The following is a 12,369-nucleotide window of genomic DNA, read 5'->3' on the forward strand; positions in this document are numbered from 1 at the left end:
AGTCGGGGTGCACCTACCCGAGCGCTAAGCTTCCCTCCAGCTCGGGACCAGGCGTCCAGGCGCGACGCAGGCAGAGGCGAATCCTGGGCCGGCGGGAGCCAGAGCCGGGAAGTCCGCTCGCTCAACCCCCCTCGGCCCGCTCAGCTGCCGTGGCTGCCTCGCCTGCTGTGCCAACCCTGAGGTCAGCGAGTCGCGCGGGGGTCACGGCTGTGCAGGTCTCTCGCCTCCTCCTCTTCCTCCTTCTCCTCCGCCGCCGCCGCCGCCCAACAGCCTCTTGCTGCCGCGGCAGGGATCGGGGCCGCGAGTTCGTCTCCAGCCAGGCCTAAGAAAGACGGAAGAGCCGCCGGCTGGCTAGCTGGCCGGCCGGGTGGTGCGTCCATCTCCAGAGTGGAGATGGACGCCCCCCTCCCCTCCTCCCCTCCCCTCACTCCCCCGCCTCCGGCTCTGAAACTTTGCTAACACTTCCGCGCTGGCTCCTCCTACTCGGGTGCCCAATTGATAGCCCTGCCTGTGCGCCTTTAAGGCTGGAGCGCCCGGGCGGGCTTGGCTGGGACTGAACTCGCTCACCAACGGCCAGGGGTGAGGAAGACCTGACGGCACGGGAGGGGACGCCCCCCCCCCTCGACAAGCCAGGCCAGGCCGAGGAGGGGGAGGGGCAGGGACTCCTTGCCCTGCGCTGTGCTTCAGGCCCGGCTGCTGCGGGCGGCGGCGGGGCGGGGGGGGGGGGGGACTGAGCACTGCAAGCTGGAGCGGACGGCTGGGAACTGCGTGGCACGCAGGGGTCCCCCCTGTGGGATCCTGAGCAGCGCCATGACCCCGAGGGGGTGCTGAGCCTGCCCCTGCTCCGGACGCTCGGGGCAGGCTGGGGGGACTTCCCCCTCCTCCCCTCTCCCCTCCCGGCAATGACCTCGGCGAAGGAAGGGAAGGCGGCTCCCCCGCTGCCGCAGCCGGGCGCAGAGGAGAGACGCCGGAGCCCCCTGGACCGCCTGCCCCCGCCGGCCAACTCCAACAAGCCGCTGACCCCCTTCAGCATCGAGGACATCCTGAGCAAGCCGTCCGGGCGCAAACCCCCCTCGGCCCGCCTGCTGGACAAGGTTGCAGGCTCGGCTGCCGCCCCCAGGAACGGGGTGCCCGCCCCCGCCTCGCCGCTCTGCGCCCTGGAGGAGCTGGCCAGCAAGACCTTCAAAGGGCTGGAGGTGAACGTGCTTCAGGCGGCCGAAGGTAAGCGGGGGCCGTCGGGGCCAGAGGGGAGGTCGAGGCTTTCCCGGACTAGAACACCGCGAAGGGCCGTTGCTGGCCAGTCACTCCACCGACTGGGCAGCGGCTGGCGCGGGGCCCCTTTCCTTCAAGCACTCCTCGCCCGCCCCCGAAGTGAAGCAAGCAGGAACCTCTTCCCGAGCAGCGAGATCCCCGGCTCCTTGCCCTTGGGAGAGGAGCCCAGCCGAGGATGGCGCGCGGCCACGAGAAGGGGGCCTTGTGGGCGACTGGGCGCCCTCTGCTCCAGGGAACAGGAGGGGACAGTCACTCCAGAGCCGGGCTGGGCCCCATTTCCCTCCGCCCGAGCCACCTTCCAGCTTTGGAGTTGGCAGAGAGGAAGCAGAAGCCCTTTGGGGACAGAGGAGGAGGAGAAGCTCAAAGCAGGAGGGGGGAGGCTGCCAAAACTCAACCCCCGCCCAAGCGAGCGGGGTCCAAGGAGTTCCCTCCGTTTCCTTGGAGGAGGGGGCGGCCTTGAAGCCCGCCGAATGCCAGGGCGAGAATGGCTGCCCCGGATCTCCCGGCTCCCTTTCTTGGGTCGCGGAGGATCGCGAGCTACAGCCTGAGGTCAGCGGCCGAGCAGTTTGTTCTTTCCGCTGGCTGGTGGAGCGGAGCAGCGGGCCAAGGGAAGGCCAGCCCGGTCCTCTGCGCCCTCGGCTCGGAGGAGGGCGGCAAATGGCTGCTGACGGCTGTCTCCCGAAGACACGCCGCTTCTTCCCCCAGTCCCCGCCCTGCAAGAGAAGCCAGGAGGGTCCGGATCCACTGCCGGCTGCTCCCGAGGTGTGCTACCCTGGTGGCCGGGCTCCTTCCCAGGGCGCCGCTTCTGCTGGGCCCTGCTTGGCTTCGGGCGGCTGGAGTGGCCGCCGCCGCCGCCGCCGCCGCCTGATTGTATTTGGCTTGTGGGAAGGCGAGGCTCTTCTCTCTCCCCCGGTCCCGCGCCGCCCTCCATTAATGTTGGCCGAAGGGTACGCACATGATGATGGTGTGGATGGCGGCAAAATGGCTCCTGTCACCTTAAACCCACCCAGCCCTCCCTGGCCGGATCCGAGGCTGGTCGCTCAGGTGGTCGCCCGAGGAGAGGGAAGCTTGCACAAGCCCCTCCGCCTCCCGGCAAAAAGGGACCCCGGCGCAGTCGGAAGAGAAGCCCCGACAGGCCCTGCGCTCCCAGTTCCCCAGCGCTGCTGCGGCCCTGGGGCACCCTTGTCCCGTGGCGCCCCGGTGCGGAGGCAGCTGCTTCTCAAGCCCACACCCTTCCCGGGCAAGGGGAGAACTTCCTTTCGGAGAAGGCGCCCCCTCGGACGCGAAGTCCCCGCTCAGGGCAAAGGGCAGAACCGAACCCCACCTCGCCCCCTCTGGCCTGTGTCGGGGCGAAAATGCTGGCCGGCTTCAGCCCAGAGGTCTCCGCGGTCGGAAATCTTGTTTTGCGGGCAAGAGCCTCACAAACTGCAGCTCGGAGAGCGGATCAGACCCGCCTCAGCTCCCCCGAAGCCTCTCTCACGGCGGACAATCCGTGGAGTGGGGCGGCGGGCGGAGGCGGCCTTCTCTTCAGAGCCGAGCGAGCGCCTGGTAGCACCTGAAAGGCCGGCGCCTCCCCGGGAACGCGAGAGAAAGAGGGAGAGGCCCATTTGCAGGGGTGGCAAGCCTGGAGAAGGCCCTGCGACAAGGGCTGAAGCCGGGCCCCTGCTCCGCGCCGCCAGCCCCTTCCTTGTCCTCCTCTCCTGTGCCCCGTCCGGCAAGGGCGGAAGCGGAGCATGCCCAGCGACGACTCTCGTCTCTCGCGCTCCTATGAGACCAACGCCGCGCGCTCCCCAGGCAGAAGAGCCAAGCCCAGAAGAGCCCAGGGGAGACGTCTGTCCCTCCCGCGCGCGCCCATTTGCAAGCCCCGAGTGGCGGGCCCCTCTGGCCACTGCAGGGCTTCTAAGGGCTCCTGCAGCCCTGCCGCTCCTCACCTCGTCGGCATGTCCCTGCTCGGGGAAACAAAATGATCCGGCTCGGAAGGCTTGGCTTTGGGGCTTTTTGCGAGGTGTGTGTGTGAAGCGGTTGACACGGAAAATAAAGACAAACCGACCGGATGGCCCCCTGTCCCCAAAGGGCTCCCAATCTAAAAAGCCACTGGAGGGAAGTGAAGAGCACCGTGGATGTCGCTGGGGCCTCAAGGGGGCAAAGGCCTCACGCACTCGCCTGCAGACCTGGGCACAGGAAAAAGAAAAGCGAGCGCCGGCTGTGAGAATGCGTAGGCGCCGGCGCGGTGCGGCGGGGCAAAGGCAGGAGACCGTTCTGTGAGTTCATGCAAAAGGGTCATTGGAGGCCTGGCACTGGGATGAAGCGATCCCGGGGATTTGATGCCCAGCCAGCGGTTGGTGTCTGATCCACAGGTGGGCGAAGCCAGATTCCTCTTGCAGAGATGGGACCCAACCGATTCAAACCTAGCTGCCTGCTGCGGCCGAGGCGCCTTGAGAGGCAACGCTATTTCCCTCTTGCATGGGCGGGCCTTGTGGTCCTTCGGCCCCCTGGAACCCCCTGGTCTGCACCGTGGGTGCAAGACGGTGGCGGCCCCCTCTGTGGCCTCGCGGTCAGGACGAGGCTGAGAGGGGCCCCAAAGCGGCTTTCCCTTGGCGTGAGTGAAGTTTCATGTCGGGGGGCTGCCAGGATCGCCGGTTCGGGGCCTTTTACGAGCCGAGCCTCGGACAAACCTGATCGGAAGCTGCGCTCCTTCCTCAAACTTCTGCCTGGAATTCAGCTTACGAGCCCCGGGCGGTTTGACGCCCTGCAGATTCTCGGGAGACATTTCCCGCGAGTGGGGCTGAAGTGCTGCTGATGCGCGCGGATTTAGAAATGAAACCGGGGGGCAACCTCTAGCTGGGATCATGCCGCGGTGATTTCCTTTTTCAAACCAAGTGTGGCCGAGGCTGGCTGACAGGGTGAGGAACATCGCTCAGAGCAGTCCCATTGGCATGAAAAGGGCAAAGTGATCATCAGTGCCTCACTTTTTAAAAATTTCAGCGGGACTACTTTGAGTAATTTCCCTGATCATGTCAGCAGCCGCTACTCAATAAAGACGGCCCCGCTGGCGTTCAGTTCTTCTGCTTCCACTGAATCCGGCTCCAGCGAGCCGCCGGCCGCAGTTGCTCACCTCCCGAGGTCTCACTCCCGGCGGCGCCATAGTCCCCAGCTTCTCCAGCCCCCCGACCCGCTTCCTTTCCCCTCAAGCAGCCGCAGGGGAGGAGGCGCCGCCTGAGGCGCACCCCAAAGCCAGCCTGCCCTCCCTCGGGTTCTGCGGGTCGCTGGAGGCCGGCGGCGGCGTGGCTTGCCAGCCTCGCCCCTTCCCTGGGCCCGGCGGTCCTCGGGCTTTGAGCCTGGCGCTCTGCCAGGATCCATCCCTCCTACCAGCAGCTCAGCCCCCCCCCCCCCACACACACACACGCTTTCAAGGCCGTCTGGGAGAGCCAGGTTGGGTGCGTGGCGTGCTACTGGGTGCCTGGTGAATCCTGCCAGGACTCAGGCAGGTGCGGAGGGCCTTCTGCCTCCCGAGACGGCCCGGCTGACCGCTGCTCCTCCTTCTCGCCCATCTCCCTCTGCAGGCCGAGACCCCCTGGGCGCCTTCGGGCCCCGGCAGCCGTCCAAGAAGCGTCGGAAGTCGCGCACGGCCTTCACCAACCACCAGATCTACGAGCTGGAGAAGCGCTTCCTCTACCAGAAGTACCTCTCGCCGGCAGATCGAGACCACATCGCTGCGCAGCTGGGCCTGAGCAACGCGCAGGTCATCACCTGGTTCCAGAACCGCCGCGCCAAGCTGAAGCGCGACCTGGAGGAGATGAAGGCCGACGTGGAGTCGCTCAAGAAGTTGCCTCCTGCCGCTCTGGAGAAGCTGGCCAGCATGCCCGAGCTGGAGCCCGAGGCCCAGCCTGCCCGAGCCCGTGGGAGCAGCCTGCCCTGCGCCTCGCCCCCGTCCTCTCCCGGCGGCGCCACTGACGCCTGCTCGGAGGAGGAGGAGGAGGAGGAGATCGACGTGGGGGACTGAGAGGCAGGCGCGGTGCGGGAGAAACTCCCGCTCCCCCGACGTCGAACCCAGAGGGGGGGAAGTGATCCCTCGGGCCCACAGTTCTCCCGCCCCCCGCTCCCCCGAGGGAGCTTGAGGAGGACACCCCTCCCGCACAAGCCCAGAAAGGAGCAAAGATACCCTCATCCTGACCTTCCGCCTCCCAACCACACCCAGCCGGGCCGCACTGGGATTCCTTGCCCCGCATGACCCCTTCCTCTCTACAGTCCGCCCTACTCCCTTCATCTTTTATTTCCTCCCCCCTCCCCGCCTAGCATGGCGTTTTTCCTCTGCCCAGTTCCCATTCCAGCCCCCACATGTTCCCAAATGGCCTCCTGCCTGTCCCCCGCCCCCAGACCCCACCATCCTCCCCACTCCCCGGGCCCTCCTCCCCAACTCGCCCTTCCCTTCTTTGGTGGGGGGCGGAGAGAGAGAACTACGAGGTTTGGTGCAATTTTTTTTAAAGACAAAGATTAATTTTATTAGTCTTTTTTCCTGTCGTTGTTTTGTCCCCGTGGTCTTGGCTGTTTGTCTCTACGTGTGTGTGTGTCTTTTTGCCTCTCCTCCTCGGGTGAGGAAGGATGCGAGAGTCCGGGGCGGCGTGAGGACGGCTTGCCGCCCAGGACATCTGTGGGAGAGGCGGCGGCGGCGGAGGAGGAGGAGGAGACGGGGTGTTTGGGAGCAGGCAGCCTTACCCTAGGGGTAGGGCGTCGGTGCGGGGCGCCGCGTATCCAAAGCGCCACATTCCAAAGAGGAGCCCGAGTGACTATTCACGCGAGGCAGGAGCTGCGCGCCCTACTTGCGCTGCCCTGCTGGTCTGCGCTCCGGGCAACGGCGCCTTCGCCTTCCACCGAGACGCAGCTCTTGGCTCTGGGGAAGAAGAAGAAGCAGCAGCAGCAGCAGCGGGGGCTGATTTGCTCCCCGAATCTGGCGGGAGCTCCCTCAGTCCTCCTCGCCTCCCCTCTCCCTTGTGGAGCAGGCCCCCCTCTTTTCTCGGTCGTGTGTGCGTGTATATATTTTGAATAAAAGGACACACTTGATCCCGCTGCCAGCCTCCCACTCGCCCGGCATTTGTGGGGGTCTGAAGAATCTGGGGGGCGGGGGGAGTCTGAGGCGCAGTTTCCAGATCTGCTGAACCGGAGGGACCTTTGGGGCTGGGGTGCGAAGGAGAGGGAGACAGAGGTGGGGGCCATTGGGCAGTCTGGCGCTTTCCTCCCCAACGCCCGCTGGGGTGGTGATGGAGCGTCTGTGGGACAATGCCACCCACGAGGAAGCGGTCCTGTTCCGGAGACCTTTTGGGTAAGGGAATGACTGAGGGGAAACGACCAAGTGGGTGCGGGCCAGGCTCCTGGGGCTGCTTTGGACTTCCGATTTGCAACGGCTGGGAAGTTTCCTGCTGTGCTTGGGCGACTATCTGTCCTACCAGGTTTGGAGGGTCTGGGGTGGGGTGGGGGAGGCGGGGGGGGGGCGACCGTAGGGGCATAAGCATGGCATTAACGCTTTACAAGGAAATATATCTTAACTGTGGAATCAGGGCTGCAGCCCTATGTACACTTTATTACAAATTATTATAAACATAAGTATGTTATAATTTATGTTACAATTATAAGGCATATTGTTATACCGTAATATATTTGTAATAAGTCGATATGTCGGCGATGCAATGAGCGTATTAACGCCAAACTCTCAACAAAAAGACCTTTTATTGAAAACAAAGAAAAACTAAAAGTTGGTAAACAAAAAACCATAAGACGTTTCGGTGTGACACACCATCCTCAGTTAAGTAAAAACAAATGAGCACAGATGAAAACCTCGGTTCCCCAGCCGTTAAATTCCTTAGACGTGATTATTTGTAATAATAATAATAATAATAATAATAATAATAATAATAATAATACCGTATAACTTACTTTACCTGCGAGTAAGCCCCATTGAACTCAGTGGGGTTCAGGGAGGGGGGCTTCGCCCAGGCTCCCGCGCTTACAGCCCCCCTCCCCGCACTGGAGCACAGCAATAGAGACCCTGGCGGGGCGGGTGTCCCGCGCAAGCGAAAGAGGAAGAGGGAGGGATGGCTGAACATATCAAGATTGGCTGGCATAAGCTGCTATTGTTAAAATTATTATTATCATTATCATTTACTAAATAAATATTGATATTAATATATTAGATATTAATATTATTTATTAATAAATAAATAAATAAATAAATAAATAAATAAATAAATAAATAAATAACAGCGGCGATTCCTCTTAGGGAGACCCACGAACTCTCCTCCTCCTGGGCCCCCTATAAAATAGAGACCCCACCCCGGTGGGATTTACTTGCGAGTAAGGACCAGGCTGAGCCCAGCTGCACCGGCATATTAATTGGGCAGGGTCCCCTTCCTGGGGCAGAGCACCCCTCCCCCGCACACTGGCTTCCGCAAATCTGGGGGCTCATCTTCTCCAGCGCCGCCGCTGATCGTCGCCGGGCTGGGGGAGGGGGTTTTCCACGCCACTCCGAGTCAGCTCACAAGCAGCAGCCGGGCCAGAAAAGAAGGGGGAGGGGTCTCAACTCCCCCTCCGCTTCTCCGCCTCCACGGCGTGTCTGCGCCCGGGACGATTCAATTAAGCGGTTGGAGCCGGCGCTGCCATCTGGTTTGTGAATTCGCCCTGCCGCGGGTGATTGATCGGGGTCTCCGCCCGTCGGGGGGAGGAGCAGGCATGCGAAGCCATTGATTAGCCAGGGGGTCCCTCCCTGATGAATCCCAAATGGCCCGACCCCCGCCATTTGCAAGGCTGGGGATTTGTTCCGGGGGAGGAGCTCTCCGAGGATCGGGGAAGGGCGGGGTTGAGGGCAGGAGGGAGACAGGCCCCCGGCCCTCGCTGTCTCGGGCGCGCAACTCCCCCCGCCCCGTAGAAGATGCTCACCCTTCTTACGCCAGATTCTTGACGCGCGTCGGCCCCACCCCACCAGCACTGCCCCTCCCAACGCCAGCCGAAACACGTGGCCTGTGTGGTGGCCCTCCTCCAGGAAGCGTCTGATGTCCGGCGCGCCCCCTCCATGCGCCCCCCCTCCAAGTCTGGGTACCTTCAGGAGGGGTAGCCGCCGCCGCCGCCGCCTCTGTTCTTGCAGGGCCCGCCGCGTGGCGAGGGGCCGGCTGGGGAGGCTACCCTTCTGGGCTGGCCAAGGAAGGACTTGGCGATTCTCGCTCCTCTGCCGGTCGGGGCTGTGGAGGCGGAGGGCGCCCGGCCGGGGGCGTGAGCTGCATGAAGCTGTAGTTCCGAATTGCCCCGCGGGAAGGAGGGGCGGCCAGAGAGCCTGCCCGCGGCGTTGGCCTCCCCCTCCTTTCGAGTCGCAGGCGAGGCAACCGGGGCAAGAAGATCCCGAGGCTGCTCCGCCAACTTGGCCGGCCTCCCTGCCCGCTCCAGGCGGCCTTGGCTCAGACACCACCGGCTCCCCGAGCACCCCAGATGGGCCACGCCGGTGCTTCAACCTCGCGCCGCCGCCGCCGCCGCCCCACGGAGCCCTCCTGGGTAGCCTGAGCCACTCCCCCCCCCCCGCCCGGGCTCGGAGTGGCCCACCAGGCGGCAGCAGGGCATTTTCCCTTTGCGCCCTCTCAATGGCCCCACCAGCCCGGCCCTGCCCAGCCCTCAGATCTCGAATGTCTGCAGGTCCTTCTATGGGTGTGCAACATCAGAGTGTTAATCTGTGGATCAAGCCTTGGATGAAAACTGTGTTGGAAGCAGGGCCCAGAGACCCCGGGGGTCACCGGTGAAGGCGGTCCCTTTCCGTCTTTTGTTCTTTCCCTTGCAGGGACAGGTCCTTCTGTCAACCGGAGGGAAGGTGGGATGGCACCCCGGAATGTGGCCACTTTCAAGGTTAGGGTCTGTGGCAAATCCTGTCCTCCCCCCACGCTGCATCGCAGAGGATGGAGTGGAGCAGAGGTCCTCTTCACCCCTGTCCTTGGGAACTGGGGCGGGGGGGGCTGGACCAAGCTGCAGCAGCATTCCTAAGCAGAGGGCTGGCAAGCAGGAGTGGGCTGGTGATGGGGGGCAAAAGAGGATGAGGCAGAAGAAGGGGGCCAGAGTAGTGAGCACCAGGGTCATGAGGGAAGGTCCCTGGGTGTCCAGCCCTTGGATGGAGAAGAGGGTTGGCCTCCAGAGGGAGAGAGATTTGCAAATGTCTTCCTGGGCGGCGGCTGCTGCTTGTTTTTAATTCGCCTTTGTTCCAGCTTCACAACACAACATCAGCAGAAATGAAATTTATCCAGGAAAGTGCCTTTGAGTCTCCCTGCAGGGAATAGCGTTTAATTTGACAGTTATGAAGCTCTGACTGACACACACATGCAGCCCGCCCACCCCCTCCACAAATACACCATGCAAGGACTGCAGGAGGATTCTTGATGGACTCACACAGGGGGAAAGAGGCTAGAGGTGTGGGGTGAAAACTTCCCCTCAAGGCCAGCTCCTCCCTTGGCTGGAAGAAGATGGAAACACCCTGGGGCAACCTGTCTCTTGAGCCTGCCCCACTCCCAGGAAGAATGCAGCAACGTGGCTGGCTTCTGTGGCCAGGCAGAATGCTCTCACTCCGCGAGGATCTCCAGTGAGCCAAGAGAGAAGGTGCTGCCTTAGCTCAGCTCAGCTGGGCAGCCTTCCAAGAGGCCAGACAGCAGCATGTGGGGCACCAGCGAGACTGGAAGAAGCCTTCCTGCCACCCACTTTAAAAGGGGGAGGAGGGTATGCCAAACAGCGGGTGTCAGTGTTTGGCCCCCTGCCTCCAGCACACGGAAGTCTTAGCTCCGTGAGGCCTTGAAACATCCGTGGACTCTGCCAGGGCCTGGGAAGAAACACATCGTGGGGTGGGAGGCAGCCAGGAGTGGTGGCAAATCTGCAAAGCCTCTCGAGGACAGCAGCGGCTGCCAACTGGCTCTCCTTAGACTTCCTCTCACACCACAGTATTTAGATTAGCCGTAAGCTAGATCAGGAAGCAGCAACCCAGAGAGGACCCTGCTGCTACAGAGGTCCGTTCACAAGGGTATTGTACTAATAGTATAAAATATGGTGAAGAACTCAAGAGGAAAAGTGCATGTGAAAATAGTTGGTTACTAATATAGCTGACCGTACAGCATCTACAGACCTTATAATCCAGACAAAGCATAAGACAGCTTCCAAAAAACTTCTTGAAAAACACGGAGGTTCTGGTGCAAAGGCTATAGGTGAGAAGCCATCTTTTCCCAGGCCTAGTTCAATCAGCTGAAGGAAAGGAGCAGAGGCAGAGCAAGGTTGGAGTGGGCCCAGAGACAAGATTTTAAAATGCCCCCCCCCCAAGCTCAGCTCATGAAATAAAGAACTCTTAAATGAGGCTGAATAGTGGTTTAAAAAAGCATAGTTTATATACACACACACACAACACCAATAAGATTTTGTAAATTGTGGATGATGCAAGTCATTTAATGGTACTAGAGAAAGACATGCTGCTCTGGTAGCTCCAGGTCTTAACACTCACATCAATTTTGGAGGATGAATACAACTGAAGGAATCCCGAGCGGGTTCGTGGCTGGGGGAGTCAGTCGTGTGACTTCCCTCTGGGGGGCCCCCCAAGGCAGTGGGCCCACAGACAACTGTCTCCCCTTGCCCTATTATAGTTACGCCCCTGGAAAGGAGGGGAAAGGGTGATGATGCTCTTCCGAATACCCAGGACACAACTTCACTGGCTGCCAGCATGCATGTTGCCACCCACGACTCAAGGTCCTTGATTCCCAAGAAGTCCCGGTCTGTAGTCGCAGGAGGGAATCGCTTCTCCCACGTGAACAGCACCTCCCACACTCTTCTCAGATTTGCCGGCAGCACCCTGCTCTGGTTATTGTTAAGGTTAAGGGTGTGTGTGTGTGTGTGTTTCTCTGCATATATACTTCTGTTTGTGGTGTGTGCACACGTTTTTCTGTGTGCATCTGTGTTTCTATAGTTGTGTGTATTTGTGTACTTGTGCTTCTGTGTGCATAATTTACATGTTTTGTGTTTGTGTGTGTGCAGGTGTGTGGTTGCTTGTGAGTAGGTACTCGTGTTGTGTGTGTGCACATATTTTGTCATTTGTGCATGTGTTTCTCTGTGAATGTGTGTTGTGCGTGTGATTGTGCATGTAAGCACACTTGTGTGTGTGTGCATATGCTTGTGCATATGTGTATGCATATGTTTCTTTGTGCATGTGTACACATGTGTGTGATGTACATATTTGCATGTGTGTATCTGTGTGCACGTGTGTTTGTGTTGTGCATGTGTATGTTGTGTATGTATAATTTTCAGTTTGCACATGTTTGTGTGTGGTGTGTGTTTGTGTTTCTGTATGAGTGTGTGTGCATTTTAAAAATCATTCCATACCCCCCAAACCACCACTGTTTTCCCTCCACAGTGCCCTAATTACCCACCTGATTTCCCCCACTGTTTCCATGCCCCCCTCCCCCATTCCCTGGCAGGGCACATCCCACAGCTAATGGAACAGGCATTGCCCTTGCCACAGAGTCCACTAGCTGCGCCCCTGCCGACACCAGAGTACTGGCAAATGAGTCAGCTTTCTGGCTTCATTGTCAAACCAGCCACATTCTGCATAATTTCACCAGGACTTGCTTTAATGGGACAGGAAAACCTTATTAACTTTTGAACCACTGCTCAAAGCTTCACCAAACCAATTAAAGGCCTCCTTCCTAGACAAGCTTGGACAGACCACATCAATTTTCACCAAAACTGAAAGAAATATGACACACCTGTTTAAAGACTGGACGCCCTCCAAAAGGGCCAATGGGTGACATATCAACGCTGTTTAACTTGCTGTAACTGTGGCAATTTTTATCAGAACACTATGAAATTAGGTGCATTTGTAGACTGTGTTTAGTAAATCACACATGCCAAGTTTCAAGTTCCTAACTCAACAGATATCATGTTTATATGCAATACAACATTGAAGCTTATAAAGGTAGAACTATCTTTTGTTACTCCGCTTCACCAACTCCTGTGCCCTTTAATAAGCACAGCCAGAAGGTGTGGTTTTAACAGCACTGCACCTGAACCCCCGTCTCTATCTCCCTTCCTAGGATTGTT

The 12,369-nt window shown here is 59.9% G+C and overlaps 1 protein-coding gene across 1 annotated transcript; it reads left to right on the plus strand.

Moving 5' to 3' along the window:
• Positions 1–537: 537 nt before the first annotated feature.
• On the plus strand, positions 538–6,333 carry LBX2 (ladybird homeobox 2). The gene is made up of 2 exons (XM_053254606.1): positions 538–1,221; positions 4,836–6,333. Exons 1-2 carry the CDS (start codon positions 903–905, stop codon positions 5,273–5,275), a joined length of 759 nt encoding a protein of 252 aa, XP_053110581.1. The 5' UTR covers positions 538–902; the 3' UTR covers positions 5,276–6,333.
• The last annotated feature ends 6,036 nt before the right edge of the window (positions 6,334–12,369 follow it).

The sequence above is a fragment of the Hemicordylus capensis genome, chromosome 5 (assembly GCF_027244095.1).
Source record: "Hemicordylus capensis ecotype Gifberg chromosome 5, rHemCap1.1.pri, whole genome shotgun sequence".
Classification (NCBI taxonomy): domain Eukaryota; kingdom Metazoa; phylum Chordata; class Lepidosauria; order Squamata; family Cordylidae; genus Hemicordylus; species Hemicordylus capensis.

Bases quoted from the DNA above. Each gene is read 5' to 3' on its own strand.
- LBX2 (XM_053254606.1), top strand. From the start codon at position 903: ATGACCTCGGCGAAGGAAGGGAAGGCGGCTCCCCCGCTGCCGCAGCCG. The intron at 1,222-4,835 runs GTAAGCGGGGGC...CTCCCTCTGCAG, and splicing joins CGTGCTTCAGGCGGCCGAAG to GCCGAGACCCCCTGGGCGCC.